The following is an 18,250-nucleotide window of genomic DNA, read 5'->3' as shown; positions in this document are numbered from 1 at the left end:
CGTGATGTAACGGTCACGTGGTACGGAGGCGCTCTGCGTTCCAGCATCTAGACGTGGAACGCATGAGAGAGGGCGGAAGTGTTCGCTTTGTGTTTTGAGGAGGGAGTGTGTAAAGAAAAAGGTTCCCGAGAGCTGTGAGTGCATTTAATCCCCTCATGGTGTCTGTAGATGGCAGCTGAGATATTTTATTCGTTTAGAAACACATAATATAGATTTTTATTGGATATCGGAATGATCACCATTTGTGTGTTAGTCATAAACAACCAAAAAATATTGCAAACTAGATTATTCATCAATGTTTTTTATTCATAATCTATACGTGCAGTTTTTTTTTATAGCTACTGAACTACTCAGTGAGCATAAAACCAATATGTACATAATACTATAATGGAATATATTTATTGCCTTTAAATAGAGCTGCAAAAACAGTGTCTGCGACTAAATTACTGTACACATTCTATACATAAATTATAACTATATAATCTATGTTCATTTATAGATAATGGTTATTGACTGTAGCTTTTTCGTTGTTAATTTAAATATACTCTGAATTAGCATAATCAAGATATGAATATATATATATATATACACATATATATATTATATATATATATTATATATATATATATGTTAGTATTGCAGAGTATGCGGTGATACCTTTTTTATTTGACTAACATAATATTTAAAAGACAAGCTTTCAAGAGTTATCCTCTCTTCATCAGGTCTGAAGCAATACTGATCAACATGATAGAGGTTACAACTTAAAACAAGTGATAGTATGAGGGTGGGGGTTGAGTGGGGTGTCATAAATATATCATGTTGATCAGCATTGCTTCAGACCTGATGAAGAGAGGATAACTCTCAAAAGCTTGTCTTTAAAATATTATGTTAGCCCAATAAAAAGGTATCACCGCATACTCTTCAATACAATGATTTTTTTACAGCTTTATCCATTTACATATATATATATATATATATATATATATATATATATATATATATGTATACCCCTGCCTGTTTGCCCCCTCAGGTATGAACAGATTTATTCATAGCATCCCCCTCCAGACCCGGAACATCGGAAATAGCGAGGCGAGAAAATGGGTTTGGTTGGACAGGAATTTGAAAGCAATCTGTTAAGTTGTCTTTTTACTAAGTAAATCTGAACGATTGTGCGTTTGTGTTGATGTACATGTGAGCGCATGGCTATAAGTAATTCGAACTCTGCATGTTGACTGTATTTCCATAATTTTTGAGTGGCGTGTGGAAACACATTTAAGATGCATACAGGACCGGAGGATCCCCATGAACTCAGTTTGCAGAAAGATATTTGTATATACTGTAAATGTTTTAGTGAAATACCCTATTGATCCCAAATCGGACAGAAGACTGTACATATATTATTGTTTCATAGGTGTAAGCAAACTAGGGCATCTTTAAAAGGGTTATTCCTATCTTAAAGGGTTACTCCAGCCATCACATGCACAAGTTTTACTATTGCTTAAGTTGTTAGTGAATATGCCAATGAATGCCGTTGTAAAACACGGGTAATTGCTCAGTCCTGTACATGACAATTTAAAATTGATGATTGATGAACGTTTAAACATTAGGACGTATTGGTACACTAATAAAGCCCACGGAGACAGCGGACGGGATGATACATTATATATATATCAAAAATCTCTTTGTAAATTACATTTGGGGTATAAAGTGTTTTACTTGAGGGTATCATGCAACCTTTAGAGCATGAAGAATTTTCACCTTGACTGCATTTTCAGCTGTAGCTGTAGAAAGACTGGCATACAATTGCCCCGGACTAAATACGAGTCAGGACAGACATATTCCAACCTGACCTTAAGGCTGACCCTGACTTTTGTTTGGGCTTATTGTAAAATTTAAAGGTGCCGGAAATGGTCTTGGTTCAAAATGAAAAGGGAATCACTCCCTGTGCCAAATCAACACGGTATGCATGATACGGTACCCAACATTGTCGCTGGTCACAGGTTCTGTGTCATTTAGATTATCTGACATTTGCAGCCATTTTTTTCTGCCTAAAAGGCTAATCGCGGTATAATGCCAGTAAAATTGGCTCAAGGACCTAAGGGCAAAATGCCAGTAAAATTGCTTCTAGGACGTGGCACTGGTTTTCAATCAATTATATTCAAGGCAGCTGGGTGTTTTACCGTTAATTTAGCATTAACTACACGGTAAAGACGTTTCTGAGCTCTTCCGTTAGAAAAAAAATCTGATGACATACTGCATCACTCACTGAGTTACCCAAGTCTGTGTTATTATAGAGATAAGTGGGACCTGCACTTATTTACAATCTTTGTCATGATTTATTGATAACTGAGGTTTGTATACTTTAGGTAGCGTACAAAATAACCTGCTTTTTGTTTTATTATATGTTAGAATGCAACTATGTGTGCAATAATGTCACTTAAAGCAAAATAACACTGGAAATGAAACAATAGCACCTTTTATTTGATCTTTACCTACAAAGTTATCTTTATCACATGCTATTAGAGTCATTAGAGTTTAAATTGTATCTATTTAAAAACACTAATAAGTTTAGTGTTGCGGACGATACACAAGATAAAAGGTGGACGTTGCTCAGATACATTTTATAACTGGGATATGATACATTAGCATTGGCAGCCCGGTATTTTTATCGGTATGATGGAGCTAATAAACCTTTAACGAGAAAACATATTAAACGTCAGACTTAACCGTACTGTGTATCACGTCTCTGCGTTTCTTGGTGGCACAGTTTTGTTCCTTAATCCACCCGTTTGCCTAAAGTCTGTTATTGCAAATTCATGCTGGCATTTCACGCTGACCTTTACTATAATAATGTAGAGATTTCATTGTTTGCATAAGCATGTCCCATCATCAAATCAAACAAAGCCATTCTCTACTTCCCTCTTTTAGCTGTATCACTTTCTCCTAATATTTATCTATCTATCGTTCATGAACTACCTGCTTAAATCTATCAATTTAAATTCCTCTCAGTCTGGAAAGATTTTGTAGGAGCGATAGCGAGATCACTTCACCGGCATGTCAATGAGGTGTTCCATCATGCAAGCCGTGTAGACAGAGCCTTATTTAATGCTGTCTCTTCTGGTTACTGCTCTAACACAATTTATTCATTTTATGTTTTTTGGGGTTTTTTTCTTTTTTTTTTTTTTACTTTTCCAGACAGTGAAGCACATTTCACAAAGTGTATGCATGAGGCATGGGTAAAAAAAATCATGTACCCTTCAAAACATGTTCCTTACCTACATTTACTAATTCTTCTGAAAAATGCACACTTTTCTTTTGGGGGAAAAAGTGTTGTGCGCGACAGAATTATACAATATATATATATATATTACAGAATATGGTGTCCTCCAGATGTTTGTCATGGCGTTGGGCTCGGGTTAATGGGGTTGCAGTACTCAAAGACTAACATGACCTCGAATGTCTCCTGCCCACGCAGCAGAAATAACTTAAAAATAAAAATATTTTGCTATAAATCCTTATTTTATAAAGATTGTTAAAAATCGCTACACTGTAGGCATCCAATTCACAATTGCAGATGACCGCCCCCTATGTGTGAGATCAGTGGGAGCTGAGCTTGCTGATATTTTCTACAGTGAGTGTGTTGGCAGTGTACTTAAGTATGCTTCCTGCTACGATGTATGTATAATGTGTCATATTTAGCTGCAGTTGACTCTGTTGGAGGCTGCAATATTGTGTCTAAAAATGTATAAAGAATAAGCAATGTGATATATGCCAGACATAATAGTAATGGAGACCAGGTCTAAAAGTAAAAAATAAAAATAATTGGGGCTGAATGCCGGAGATAAATCCATCACAAATAATTCAATAACAATCCTAATTTGTAGAAAAAATTGTAAGCAAAATTGCAAAAAAAAAACCCAACATATTTTGTATATATATTTTCTTGCATACTATCATTCACAATTATTTTATGTGTAACAAAAGGTACAAATGGTATATCAGATGCAAACATGAAAGAGATAAAAAAAAATAATAGTGTAGTATATCAAGAGAAGGTGGACTGTTGCGTATAAAGCCAACGGGAGGGTCTTTTAACTCCCCCGAATTTACTTCTTTCACTCCTTTGTGACAGCAAGTACGCCAGTAGAACTTCAAGCACAGACCGATGGTCGGAGGTAGTCAAAAGAATAAACAACTTTAATAAGCTAAAAGCAGAATAAAATAAATGTAGAAAGTTCGGTTGGTCTGCCGATTCGCAGCGTCCCGCACTCTTCTGTGACCAAGATTCCAAAAAGTAAAAAGAGACTTCCTCCTACGTCAGCACATCCGACGCGTTTGGTCTAATACTTCCTCAGGTACATCCACCTTCATATATATCTGATACCCCTTTTCTTGATATACTACACTATTTTGGTATAGTATGTTTTTTTGCTTTCTTTGTGAGGTTTTGTGAACCAGCAGCAATTCACAAGGTTTTCTGTTTTTAGGATTTGTTTATTTGGAATTTATTTTGCACATCACTCAAGTTAAATTTTTCTGTATATGTCTACGGTTTCAAGCAAAATGCCTGTTTTTCTGAGAAAAAACTAAATAGTTTGTGTCGGTACATCAAGCATCAAGGAAAATGTTAATGAAACCAACGTGTGATACAAATGGCAAAAAAACAGAGGGTACTAAAAACCTTGATAGTGAACGAGTTATTCTCTGTAAATTTCTCATCCTTTTGTATTGTTTGTTGCCGAACTTTAAACTCTACATCCGTGCATTAACTGGAGAGACGTGTGATAAATTGGAGTCAGCGTCGCATGTCAAAGACTTCCATTGTTTAAAGGTGTGTGTTTATATCTGAGGCATAAAGAAGGATAGTGCTAGATCTTATTCCGCTGCGTAAGATAGCACACAGCTCTGAGCAAAAGCACATGCGGTGTTACTTGCTAACACGTTTCCCGGTATTTTCTGTCATGGGTGCGAAACACCATCTGAGGCAAAAGCAGCCGTAGACAGATTCATATGCTTCTGTTTTTTTTTTTAGCATGAATTCTGAATCTCAACGTTCCGTTGAGAAAGAGTAATGGAAGGGGGTGCGTCACGAAGTCTTGACAGCTTTTAACACAAATGTATCTGGATATATTTGTGGGACTGCAAGGCAAACGCAGTTAAATGTTTGTAACCCTTTGAAAGTCAGAAGTCTGGATGGATTTTTTTTCCCCTAGGAGGCTAGGCCAATTTTTAGACATTGTCTTAGATCTATATGTATGTGGCAACTTTATAATCAAATAAATACTTTACATAAGCATGAAGCTCACCTCCCGAGAATTTACTTACACTAGCATAGAAACATATGGTGGTTGGACTTCCAGACCAAGGAAATATCTGAAGAAGAATAAAAGAAGGGTGATATGCAACACGTGTTACTAGGCAGCAGCAATGACATAACATATACTCATATTTTAACAACGTTAGCGGACAATTTATCATGCATGCTGGCAAGCTGATCTAACGGTAGTTGCCAGCATGCAGCCTCAGTTTCTTTTTTCTTCAAAGGAGAATTGTTATGGTTGCAAGTCATATAAGACTCATATGTGTCTCATATGTGGATGTTTGTGTAAAAAAACACTAGGCTTCCTCCAGTGGGTCAGAAGAAGACTTGGTTCAGCAGTCAATTGGCAGCTCTCCTGCGCTATGGAAATAGGGAGACTGAGGGAGGGTATGGGATACATAGTTGGTCTTCTAGGTACACTTTACCAACTTGAGTATATAATGAGGCATATCATGGAAGATTTCACCTGTAAGAAGGAGTGAACCCTGCATAATTTATAGCTCAATCTTTGGAGTCACTTTGAAGAGATTTAAAATCTCATGCATCATGAAGGACAGCAAAACTAACCCTTGTAGGAGAAGCTTGTAGGGTTTTCCCTATAATAATCGGAATTAATAAAGTCCCAGGATTAAAACCACAACACTTCACAAAAGCTTAAACATTAAACACAAACAGTACAACCCAAAACTCAAAGAAAAGTATCAAATACACGCAGTCATCTCAGTGTTGATCTTTGATATTGTAAGGTTGTATTTTTGTGGTTAATAGATGGTACACACATCACAAAATCTATATTCAGCTATATGGTCTTTTTAGATGGAATTCAGAATTGAACATGAATGGGACAGTTCTCCTGTCACACACGACCCAGTGACCATCTGCCTGAAGCCTGCAAAAGAAGGGTTGCTGATAGCTGTGAATGCCCCATTCTTTAATGATCCTCCTGCACCACCTGGTCCCTCAGGGGAGGCTTTTCCAGGACTTTGGGACTATGAAGGTATGTATAATGTAGCTTGTTGGTCAGTGCGGTCAGCACTGGTCACTTGTTTCTTATTTCTGAACAATCTAATGTAATTCTCTTTAATTGAAACAAATGGTTCTAGATTATCATGATTTATTAAAACCTGCATAAAGTTAGAAATAATATTTTGGCAATGAAGACATTTATATGTTTTTTCGTTATGAAATTGTAGTTACAAAATCTTTTTTAATGCTTTGCCAATTTTTAAAGATAATTTCTGTGGCATTCTTCCATTAAGGTATCCAAGTTCTTGACATTTTTTCCCCTGAAGATTTCTATGATAATGTTAATAACCAGAGTTTCTTGATTATAATAGAAATTGCACAAATCATGTAAACTAATTTAAGTTGCGTGTATTTTACAATGTAGTCTGTTGCTGTAAACGGTGACTAGGTGGACTATGGCAGCAATTCGAGGTGTGGGGCAGTAGCCCCTCTGACGTATAACAGGGACTCAGTCGTCCTATTGGACAATCAGGCACCACCCTTCAATGGACTAGTTAAAAGGGAAGTAACTGATCTCCCCTAGATGGCACAGTCATCCTTGGTTATATTCTCTTTGGTGCAATGTGGCCTTAGTGGAGGGGCTGGGATATGATGTCATATCTCCACACCCAGCAGTAAGGATGGCGGTGAGTAGGGGAAGGTGGTGGCGCTAGGCTAGGTCTAGGGCCAAAGGTAAATATGCCATTGGTTGTAAAGCATAGTTCTAAATTGAACATGGAGAGTATTGTCTTGTGTTTTTTTATTCAAGAAGTGCATATATTTTATTTATAATGATAGGGCACACTTCAGCATCCTGGTAGCTCCAGTTGCAATGTCTGTCTGTTTAATATCCTTTTGATTTTATTTGAAAATACTTTCAAAATACACGACATAATTAGTCCATGAATATCTTTCAGTTGAGTCATTAGCTGTCTCAACTGAAGCAGTTTTACCTATAGCCACAAGCTACAAGTCAGCTTGTGGCTATAGTCAGCTTTTATACTCTGGACTGGATCATTTCTGTGCTACTTTTGAGACTTTCTATGCCCAGCTGACAGTTTTATAAGCTGGATCATCTGTCAAGTGTGTTGCCACTATCATTCTCGAGCCCAAAAGACCACCTTGATGCTTGGCTAATTTGTGCCAGACCTCCCCCAATTCTACTTGTGGGGGTTATATGAATACTTTTAAAAGCAGTGATCATCTAAAATATGTTATTTCAAATCCTGGCATTTCAGTGTGTAGAAGAATAATCCTTCACTTAACAATCGGCCATTCTGGAATTTCTTGTGGCTGTGGAAGTGTTGGCACTTTTAAGTTTTCCAAAGACACTTCTTCTCAAGACGCACTGACAGAATGTTTTCAGAAGAGGATCTTTTCCTCGTTTGACAAAGATACCTGTCACGATTCAATAGCTGTAAAAACCTATGAGAAGGAACTGCAATGGTGTAAGGATTATATGAAATCTGTGCAATATAAGTGTTCTACAACACTGTATATAATTACGAGTAATCGGTACACTGTATAACAGAAGCCTATTACAATAAGAATTGATAGAGCTAAATTAAAATAACAAGATTAATCACATGACTATGTGATGTTTAATTATACAGAAATTAATATTTTCTCTGGGTCAGGCAGGGTCTGATGACACAAAAACGTGTAACAATTGAAAAGCCACGGTGAAATGAATTATTCCTCGTTTAAGTGTTCATATTAAGCATGGGTACATCTATGGAATACATAATGTATCTTCTTGAGTATAAATACAGCGTGGGATACCATTTGGATTATTGCAGCAAAAAAGTTAAGGTGACTACCGTACTAGGTTTTGTTGTTGTTGTTTGTCTACAGCTTCCCTCTGGATGTGTACATCTCTTAAACACCAGACCTTACAAAAAAAATAGTAAAGGAATTTTGATCTCATTCTTTCTCATTGATTTTTTTTCTCTTTCTTGTATTCTATAACACCTTGACTGAGAAGAAGCAAATGATGCAATTGATGTTACCTTTTTTAATTATGCTTTTTACAGTAGGTTGGCAGATTTTTTTTCTATATATATAGCAGTACTAGAGGTGCATGGTGATTTAGCATGTCAGCCTTTTCTGTGGCCTTGATCCTGAAACCTGATGCTAAGCGTAATGCACTGGAAGCATTTAAACATGAAACTCCAAAATATGCAAAAAGAATATGGCCAGAAAACAGACACCAGTGAAGCAAACATGTCTCTCATCAACACACCTGGAAACTCCCCAGGTTCTGTCTGGAGTCGCAGAGTAAGGCTCTGCTTCTCCAGGTCTGCATGTTAGTTTCTTATTTCTTCTGGCAAGGAAGCCACATTTGTTTGCACCTACTCCATTACCCTGGGAAAATTGGTATGATGACCGGCAAGGGATAGGACACCAGAAAAAAAGTTTTAGAAGAAGAGGTTAGTGGAAAGGAACAAACCAGGACAGAACCTATAGGAGCTAGGGATAAGGCAAGCAATAGACCCTTAGTCATCTAGGCAGGATACCCAGTACTGAATACTGGAAACCATGCAAGGACACAAAGAAGTGTGGAACTATGTGGTGTACCGCCTTCATATTCCCTTGTGAGTTTTTGCAGCTGGTCAAAAGCTCCACGGTTCAGAACAGAAACAAAATATTTAAGTGAGGAAAGAAAACAAGAAACATAGGTTTGGAACTAAGTCGGAGAAACAATGATGTAAAGACTCAAAACGCCAGGACTGAAAACTGTACCTGACGCACAGCAGACAAAATAACCTGCAACAACTAAGGGTGATTGCAAATGATTATAGTTATCTTTAGCCTAAAATCATGCCGACTGTGACAGTTAAAGCCTTAGAAGTCCTCAAGGGCTCCAGCAAGCCTTTGCAACCAGCTTGGTAGGCACTCATTCATATAATGATATATTAGGTCTTTGCAATGTTGATTGCATAAACTTGGGGATGCAATTTTTCGAACTTGTTTACATGTTTTCTTTCTGTTTTTCCCCCAAATGGTATTCATTTAGAAAGAAATGTTATCACCTTTTAAACAGTGGTAGGTATTAAAAATGAGGCTATTTTGAAAATGGCAAAATATTCAGAGCCATATAAATTACCATATTTGCTCGACTATAAGACAACCCCACAAAATTTAAATATAAATTTAGCAAAAAAGAAAAAGCCTGAATATAAGACTACCCTATAGGAAAAAGTTTTACTAGTAAATATTAATTCACATGTAAACTATTTTTTCATATTTAATAAAAACTATGATTGAGAAAAATGCATATTTTGTTTTTATTTCCTTTTATTTGACAACCTGCCCCCAGATATGCACATCTGCCCCCCAGCTATGACTTATAACCCCTGATATGCCACTCTGCCCCCCCAGACTTACCAATGCTTCCCCAGACTTGCTTCTCGTGCTCTAGACTCCCTGGTGTGTAGTGGGGGCAGCCGGTGGACGTCTGTGCGATTCGTGTAGACAACCTCTGCTGCTGCCCGGCACTTCCGCTGGGGCTTCTATGACGGAGCACCGGAAGGTCATGTCTCGTTGCCGCTCCGAATAGAAGCCCCGGCGCAGAGGTCCACCGGCTGCCAGAGAGGAGGTTCCAGGTTCCTGGTTCCCTGCAGCGCTGCAGGGGATCTGGATCTTAGTCTTATAGTCAGTCCTCTATTTAAGGTTGAGTTATAAGATGCCTTATATTCTTATATAGAGAAAATACAGTATACTGTCAATGAATGTAACAATTGGGTTTATTCACTAAAGAGAGTTGTGGTTTTAACTTGCTCACTTAGAAACATGTGAAAGGAGATAAGAACCATTTGGCCCATCTAGTCTGCTAATGTTTACTAATGTAAACACTCAGAACCTAATCACTCTTTGTCTTTAAATCAGGATAGGTTTGTCCCTATCTAAACATGCACAAAATTCCCTCACTGTATTTGTCTCTACCACTTCTGATGGGCCGTTTACTTCATGATTCATTATAAAGGGCCAACACTGGCAAGTTTCACAAGCTACAAGGGCTAAGGTGGCCATGTACAGCACATTGTTTTTTGATGGCTATTTTTATACTAGATGTACAGTACACCCCTCACATTTTTGTAAAAATGTTGTTATATCTTTTCATGTGACAACTCGGAAGAAATGACACTCTGCTACAATGTAAAGTAGTAAAGTAGTGTACAGCCTGTACAGTGTAAATTTGCTGTCCCCACAAAATAACTTTTTCATGGTCACACTTTATTCTTTTGTATCTTTGTCCTCTCCTTTTTTAGTGGTAGAAGCTTTTTTCCTAAACGATGAAAAGAAGCAGTATCTAGAAGTCGAGCTTTGTCCGTAAGTACTACTTATTTTATTATCTTGTTTTGAAGTATACGTCTTTGGGCTCCTCTTTATTTTAATCCTTACTAATCCACTTTAATCCTACAAGGGATCTTTTAAAAACAATCTAGACAGAAGGGCATTAGAAGTGACATATCAACATTTCCAGCTCCTGGAAATGACTTCAATCAGCACTTCATATAGTATGTTCAGTAAAGTATTGAAATCACGTGATATCTTTATGACTTTGGAAACTTTATGTATGGCAAAACTCTTGTTTCCTTTTAGTCACGTACTTTTATTTATTTATTTTTTTATTTTCAGAAGTTGATGGTGAGAAGTGTCCTTCAAGTAAAGTTTATGTGTCTGTACCGCTTTACGGAGCATTGGAGATTGCCATTGCTGAAAGTCCCTTTTCCCTAGTTAAAGCACATATAAAAATACCTCTTTTCTTTTGTGTAAAGATGACATCAAAGCATTCTGGTAGAAAGAACTAGCGTCCACGAATCCGTATTATTTCTCCAGGTTTTCAGATAAAGGAAGTTCACAAAATCACTGCATACAGCACGGTATTTTATGCGAAAGGAGAATAAATATATATTTATGTATTTCTGTTGTGAACCCCTATTGAACCTCCGTTGTCCCGTTTTCTGTGTTGCTATCGAAGGCAAGAGTGACTCTTTAACCTCTTGGCCACCATGCTGAGCTGATAATTCTTGGTTTCTTGGCAAGGCACTTTGCCTTTGTTGCTATTTGGGTATAGCCCCCCCCAAAAAAAATTAAGTAAGCTTTTTTTTGGGTTAGTAATGTGTTTTTTCCCCCCTTAAATTGTGTTACTGTATTATATTTATGGAATTTAACTCTGCCATATGCTGTCACCTAGAGAGATGAGCCTGTTATGCCAGGACAAAGTGCCCTGTAACTCCAAAAACCATGAACAAAACCTATACGTGTGGGGTATTTCTTTAATCTAGAGATGCCGATGAATAAACATTGCTGTTTTCCTGTTCTGCATGTAACTTCCATAATGCAGAAGTGTAAGTGGAACAAAAGCAGTGGAGTCACGTATTAGCATGAGTGTGTATGTGTCTGAACGTTTGTGCGCGTGTTAGTATGAATGTGAGTGTGTAAGTGAGAGAGTGTGTGTAAATATGTGTGCCTGTGTGTATGTAAGTTACCATGGGCGAGAATGTGACGGCCCTTTTCTAACTCAAAAAAACTCAAGACTTTGAAACTGCAATGTATATTGCAATGTACTGTGTATTAAAAAATGTTTTTTTTTTTTAAATGTTATTCATGCTAAAGTTGTTCTATACATCTAAATGTGGTATGAAAAAGAAACCCTACCTGTCAATGGAAAAAAAAGTATAATATATGTGTGTGGTACACTTAAAATGAAAAAAAGAGAATCATCGTTGATTCTAACATATCCTTTGTAAAAATGGGATTGAAAAATAAATGGAGGTCCCCATGAAGGGCCAACTATTATCCCACCCCTTGTGCGGTAAAACCCTACAGGTTTTAGGGCCCAGGTACACCCCCATGTCTTTTGGGTTAAAAGGAGTTAAAGGCTCATGATTATTAAGTGGTCCTGCCACACACAGCTAGCTGGGGGCTTTACATATTGAAAAGGGAGCTCGGTAACCTTAGTGCTTTTACCTTCACATCTTTGCTGTTGTGCTTGTGGGGTTCTCTTATATATTCTCAGGTACCAAAAACAAACTGAGCAGGAAGAGACTATATACGCAATGATGTTATGCCAGGGTTGGTTATGTATCTGTATCACCGTGCAGGCGCTCTGTGTGATACTATCATACCTACAGTACGTGCCATTTCTTTCAGCCACAGAGTTTAGGCACTTAAATTACAAATGACTGAAGTATATACCACTGTGCATTTTTATTTTTTTGCAGGCATGGGCACCATTTGGTGTTGCTGCTTTCAAGACGCAGAAATATTTGGAAGGTAAGTGAGGATAATGGTTTTTTTTTGCTGAAGACTCTGATCCTGCTGAGTAGCCTGAAATGAGGATCATAAACATTTTAAAACAGCAGAAAATCAGATCCTGCACCGCAGAAGATAAAATGAGCTACCTGGAGAATCCTCCTTCTCTTTTTGTCTTCCTAATACTTCTCGGTATTTCCCTGCCAAGCAGCCATTTAATAAAATGGAATTTCTAATTAAAGCTGGCATATTCTTCACAACACAGTTGTCGGCTATAAAACAGGAGGGCGGAGAAAATTAGGGATAATAAAATTAAGAAACCTTTCACTTCATTTTTTTTTTCTTTTACTCTATGAATAATTAGTGGTGATTTGCCAAATTTAGTACGTGTGTGCACTGTACAGCTTCTTGGCTTCTTCACAGGGTGATTAGACCTAATTGATAATTTGAACAGAGTGTTAAGTGCATCTGTTTAGCGCTATACATAATGAGCACCTGACAAGCATTGGCCGGGAGTTAAGTAAACCATTGGTGTCCTGCTGCTCACACAGGGTTAATGTACGAGTAACTGTGTCTTAGCATAGGTATAATGGTGCGAAAAATAAAAAGTCCTACGAGCAAGTATTTGCCAGCAGCTTATGCTACTTGGCATGTGTGGGTCTATTCACTAGAGGCCAAGTACATAATCATCCCCAGGCATTCAATAGTTTTACAGCAAATGAGGTCACTATTTCAGGTGTAAACTTACCTTTGAGATCATGAAAAACTTATGTGTGTCTGCATCTTGCTCTATGAAAGTTAAAACTAAAAGATATTGCATACCACTACGGTCTTCTCTGGGGCAAATAAGGCCAATATGCATTTTTGGTGAGACACACAGTTTAGGGTTGATGATATGCTTGTTCGAAATGTTTTTTTTCTTGCTATTCATCAAGTTAGCCGAGTTTATTGACACTGAGTAATTAGACTAGACTAGAGTAAAACCAAAGTAGTCCAAGAGAACAGAATATGTAAGGGGAAATGCACAAGTAGGGGATGACTCAAAGAAATCAAAATGAAAAGAATGATTTCCCCAAAATTAAAATTTAGCTTTTATATCATTTTTGGCTAAAATCTGACACACCTCCTCAGGAGTTTCAATAATCAATTGATATTGATAAATTCCAAGATTACAAAAAGATGCGTAAGAAAAGGGGGAAAAATATCACTGGTAATTAATGAAAGAGTTACCACCATAATCTAGTGGTTTCCAATAAGATTATAGAAGACTGGGATTTCTACATTAACTAGTAAATAACATAAAGTAGTAATCTGGTAAACCATCACATAATGGATAGATATACCAGTGAATTTAAAACTAGAGGGAACTCCCATCTGTGCTTTCACCTCTCTTCTGCCATGAGGAAGTTGCTACCAGGGTACAAAAAAGAGCAGTCATATGAGCCCATCATACACATGACCAGCCCGTGATTGACGCAGCCCTCCCTGAGAGCTGCTGCGCTTCTCCCGTGGAGTCATGCTGTGTGATGTTGTATGACCCCGCCTCCTCTCCCCTCGCCTATATCAGGGGAAGCAATTTCCCCATTGCACCCCCACCCACCGGATCCGCCAATGTGCTAAGCATCAGCATGTGACGTCAAGTCCTATGTGTGCAATCTGGGTGCTGAGCAAGTCCCGTGGATGTAATCTGGGTGCTGGGGCAAGTCCTATGAATGCAATCTGGGTGCTGCGTCATGTCCTGTGTATGCAACGTGGGTGCTGCTGCCAAAACATTTTTTACACCCAGGCGTCAGTGACCCTAGGCACTACCCTGATGTTGAAGGCCCATTGGAAGCAGATCCGCCCACCAGCCCTGCTTCTCTAGCGGATCTGCATAGAGGGACCTCCAATGCAGCGGACTAGATTGCCTGTCCAGTCCACCACAGAAGACGTGCCCCCATGTAGATCTGCTCCCTAGGCTGGTGCCTATATGCCAATGGGTAACGCTGTATGCCATTCATGTTAGGGGAGTTTATAGACACTTTGAGTAATATGTTTCATTGTGTTCGTTTTAAATAATATCGGAATTAATGTTTTTCTTCTATGTTAAATAAACACCAAATCCTGTATAATTAGACCCTTCTATAATATTTAAATTGCAGCTGAGTCTCTTTAATACTGCAGCACATGAATGTGTCTTCTGCATCCATTGGGTTAAAGTATAAAAGGAACTTACAATTGCTTGAGTTGTAAAATATTTATATACTGCATACAGATACACAATGAACCTTGGAATCCATAGCACGCATCATAGAAAACTATTTAATTCCAAATCTATTAGCAGAATAAAACGCAACATAGTAAATTCAGGTACTGTTAAACAAATGTACGCTCACATTCGATTTATCTGTTTATGAGTTGCTAACCACTTACACATTGCAAGAATTGAGAATGGTTCTTTACTGGCCACCAAGTCCCTACACCAAAGAGTGTAAGTATCAGCATCTCCATTGTACTTTTTACCCTGCCAAGAAAATCTATAATATATCTGCCTTTCTGGTGTTTTTTTTAATAATGTGCAGGATTGTCTTCCTTTATCTGTACAAGTGTCCAGGACAGACTCAAGATGGAACGGCACTGCTCTTATCCCGTGGGATTATTTCCCTCCTTCAGTAGACAAATTCAATGCATACGCAATTCATGGTTCGGGGTCAGAGAGACGGTATGAAGCACTTTATCCTGTTCCTACAAATGAAGTACAAGCTGGACAACAACCTGACTTGTAAGTGTAAAGTTTTTGAACCTCTTACATATCGTATCTTCATCAAGGCTTACAGGGGCAATGTATACTTAGTTTGTAAACTCTATTGAAACCCATTTATAATCTATATGATCTTTGGTGATATCGTTATGTGAATTGTTGTGCCTGATTTAGTTTCACATTAACCTTCTAAATTTGATATTTTAACATTTACATACAATGATCCAGCCTGGTGCAGGTAGCATCCAATGTTGCATTTGTAAGTGAATTATTGTTCCAAGTTATAACATCATGATTTGTTCCTGAAAATCAGTTTTGTGGAACCTTCTATTAATCCATACCACCAATACGACAGCCTCTTCAGAACGTATAATCGGCATAGAGGAGACCAAGGACTGATCAAGGTTGAATAAACAGAATAGATGAGCCGTCAAATTCTGTATTCCTATAAAATATTGCCGACAAACAGTGCCGCAGCTGTCCATGACTAGAACTGTGTATTGTAATGTGAGAGTGAATTATTTAATGATCTTGAGATAACATGGATATTAAAACTGGCAAAAATATAATGTGTGTTTAAGAAAATTAGTAACATGACTTTTTATAGTGCTATACACTATGAAACCTACATTTGTTGGGATCTAAGACTTTCTATTGTACTGGAGTCTTTTTTTGATGCTAAAAATGTTTATTCTGCCATTTTGTATCCAACTTTGTTATGTGTTCAAGCATCTTCCCTTCCTGTAAAAGATGAAAGGTCATTGACAATGTGATGTTGGACCTTAATCCTGCCAGTCCGCAGAGTCCGATAAGTGGTGCTTATCAGGTGTTTTGATACTTCTGTTAGACCGAATGTCACATTTTCTCAATGGGAAAAATCACCATTTATATATTACATGTTGTTGTAAGTAATTCTACCTAACACACATAGAGTAATCATAAGTTCAAATGCTTCAAAGAAGGCAATGTACAATTACACCTGAAAATTGTGAGCTGTCATTGCCAAGCTTCCTGCGTTATTACTATAGTTTTCAGTAGAGGTGACTCTGGTCACATTGATGACAATTGCTATAGAAAACAGCAAGCAGCATGCCTGGCAAAGAGTTTGGGCTTTAATTATGTAGTTTTTATTCTTGTTCTACATTTCAATTTGTAACAATTGTTTTTGACGCATTTTTAAAAAAAGTAAAAAAAAGCACCAAAATACAAAAATAAGACGGCATTTGACAGCAAATAATAATGTATTTTAATACATTTTTGAGAAACCTCATTATTTGTCACAGGACATTTTGAAAATGCCACTTTTCTGGACCAAACTGCAAATGGACAATAATCTTATTCAGTATTTATCAGATTGGGTAAAGTGGGTCTTTCAACGCGTGACCAATTCTAATTTTTATGTGACTTGAAACATAGAATTTGATGGCAGATAAGAACCATTTGGCCCATCTAGTCTGCCTATTTTACTCAGGCTGAGACCTTTATTAGTCCTTAGTCTTGTCTTAAATTCAGGATAGCTTTTCCTATGCATGTGTAAATTCCCTCACTCTGTTAGCCTTTACTGCTTCTGCTATTCCATTCATCTACCACCCACTCTGTAAAGTAAAATTTCCTTACAGTACATCTAAGTATCTGGCCCTCTAGTTTAGGTTATGACCTCTTGTTCGAACATGTCTCCTTCTTTGAAATAAACTTCCCTCCTGTGCTTTTGTAATTCAGACAAGCTTCTGGGAGCATGGTCCTCATGACCACCAATGCTCTTGATGTAATTTTTATCTGATGTTACACCAGTTTTACATAAGAAAATATTAAGTAAATCACAGTCTTAATGTCTTAGCCCATTACATGATTAACATGGTCCTTTACCTTTTCGATTTGCAGGTGGGCAGCCCCACCACACTATAGAATTTTAATTTGTGCGATTGCAAGCCCTCAGAGAGTTATTAGGTACAGGTTCCCAACTGTCTATAGCTAGCTGATGCTCTAAGGGGTTAAAATTAAGGTTTTCACAGACATTATCTTAAGAGACTCAATAGTGTCAAAATCTTGTTTTATTATAATTATGACTCACACGTTGTAAACAAAAAATATTTAGAGCATGAAAAGCTATTTAGCAGAATTAAAAGTCAAATTAGGTATCCATGGTATAAGATGTGATTTTGTATGGCCGGTATTACAAATGAGCCACATTATGTATGAAAGCTAAATAGCAGCTTTGAGGAAACTGGTATTTCATGTAGAAACATGTTTAACAAAATTAGAGATTGTACTCTTTCTTTTCTTTGTTTTATAGTCATCGTTTGGAGTACTTCAGGCCTTTTAACTTCAGTGCATTGATGGGTGAAAAGTGGGAACAACCTGAATCCAGCCTCTGGAAAACGTAGCGTGTCTTAAGATCTGCAGTTATGCTTTAAATGAATGATAATTATTTTAATCAGGTTCTTTTTCAATATCGGTGCAGAAATTCACACGAGCATATCACAGTTCTTTTTATTACAAGCTGTGAGAGCTCTGTATAAAGTTTTACTACAGCTGGGAGGATCACCTTACTTTGAATTTGATTTTTTGTTTTATAATAAATTTGAAGCTGTGGTTAACTTTCTTTTGTGAAATGTGGTGCTAAAATGGTCATTAAAATAGGGATCGTTGGTAAGGAGATGTCTTCGAGTTCACGCAGTGGTGCTACCTTCAGCGCTGCCTTAAGCCTAACCTAGGCCAGTGCTGCCTGCCTCCTCTTTAAAGGAAGATTGGCAAGGAACATAACTATAGAGGTCCTGGCACAGCCATATATAGAGTTAATAGGCTTGTTGGAAAGATCTGCAATCTCCCTTTTCACTGGCTTATGGACATAGTGTCATTACAGGGAGCCTGGTAACACAAATGGGGCGATCAGGCTTCATGTTATGTGGCAAACCTGCTGTCCT

General features: G+C 37.6%; 1 protein-coding gene across 1 annotated transcript; it reads left to right on the top strand.

Moving 5' to 3' along the window:
* Window positions 1–52: 52 nt before the first annotated feature.
* LOC128484770 (UPF0462 protein C4orf33 homolog) lies at window positions 53–17,981 on the top strand. The gene is made up of 6 exons (XM_053461311.1): window positions 53–134; window positions 6,137–6,317; window positions 10,597–10,657; window positions 12,556–12,607; window positions 15,148–15,347; window positions 17,620–17,981. Exons 2-6 carry the CDS (start codon window positions 6,137–6,139, stop codon window positions 17,708–17,710), a joined length of 585 nt encoding a protein of 194 aa, XP_053317286.1. The 5' UTR covers window positions 53–134; the 3' UTR covers window positions 17,711–17,981.
* Window positions 17,982–18,250: the final 269 nt, after the last annotated feature.

This window comes from Spea bombifrons, chromosome 1 (assembly GCF_027358695.1).
Source record: "Spea bombifrons isolate aSpeBom1 chromosome 1, aSpeBom1.2.pri, whole genome shotgun sequence".
Classification (NCBI taxonomy): domain Eukaryota; kingdom Metazoa; phylum Chordata; class Amphibia; order Anura; family Pelobatidae; genus Spea; species Spea bombifrons.
Note: the sequence above shows the minus strand (reverse complement) of the source record. Positions and strands in the feature narration are given on the sequence as shown.

Coding starts and splice junctions, on each gene's coding strand:
- LOC128484770 (XM_053461311.1), top strand. CDS start 6,137: ATGGAATTCAGAATTGAACATGAATGGGACAGTTCTCCTGTCACACAC. Junction 6,318..10,596: donor AGGACTTTGGGACTATGAAG/GTATGTATAATG, acceptor CTCCTTTTTTAG/TGGTAGAAGCTTTTTTCCTA. Junction 15,348..17,619: donor GCTGGACAACAACCTGACTT/GTAAGTGTAAAG, acceptor TTTGTTTTATAG/TCATCGTTTGGAGTACTTCA.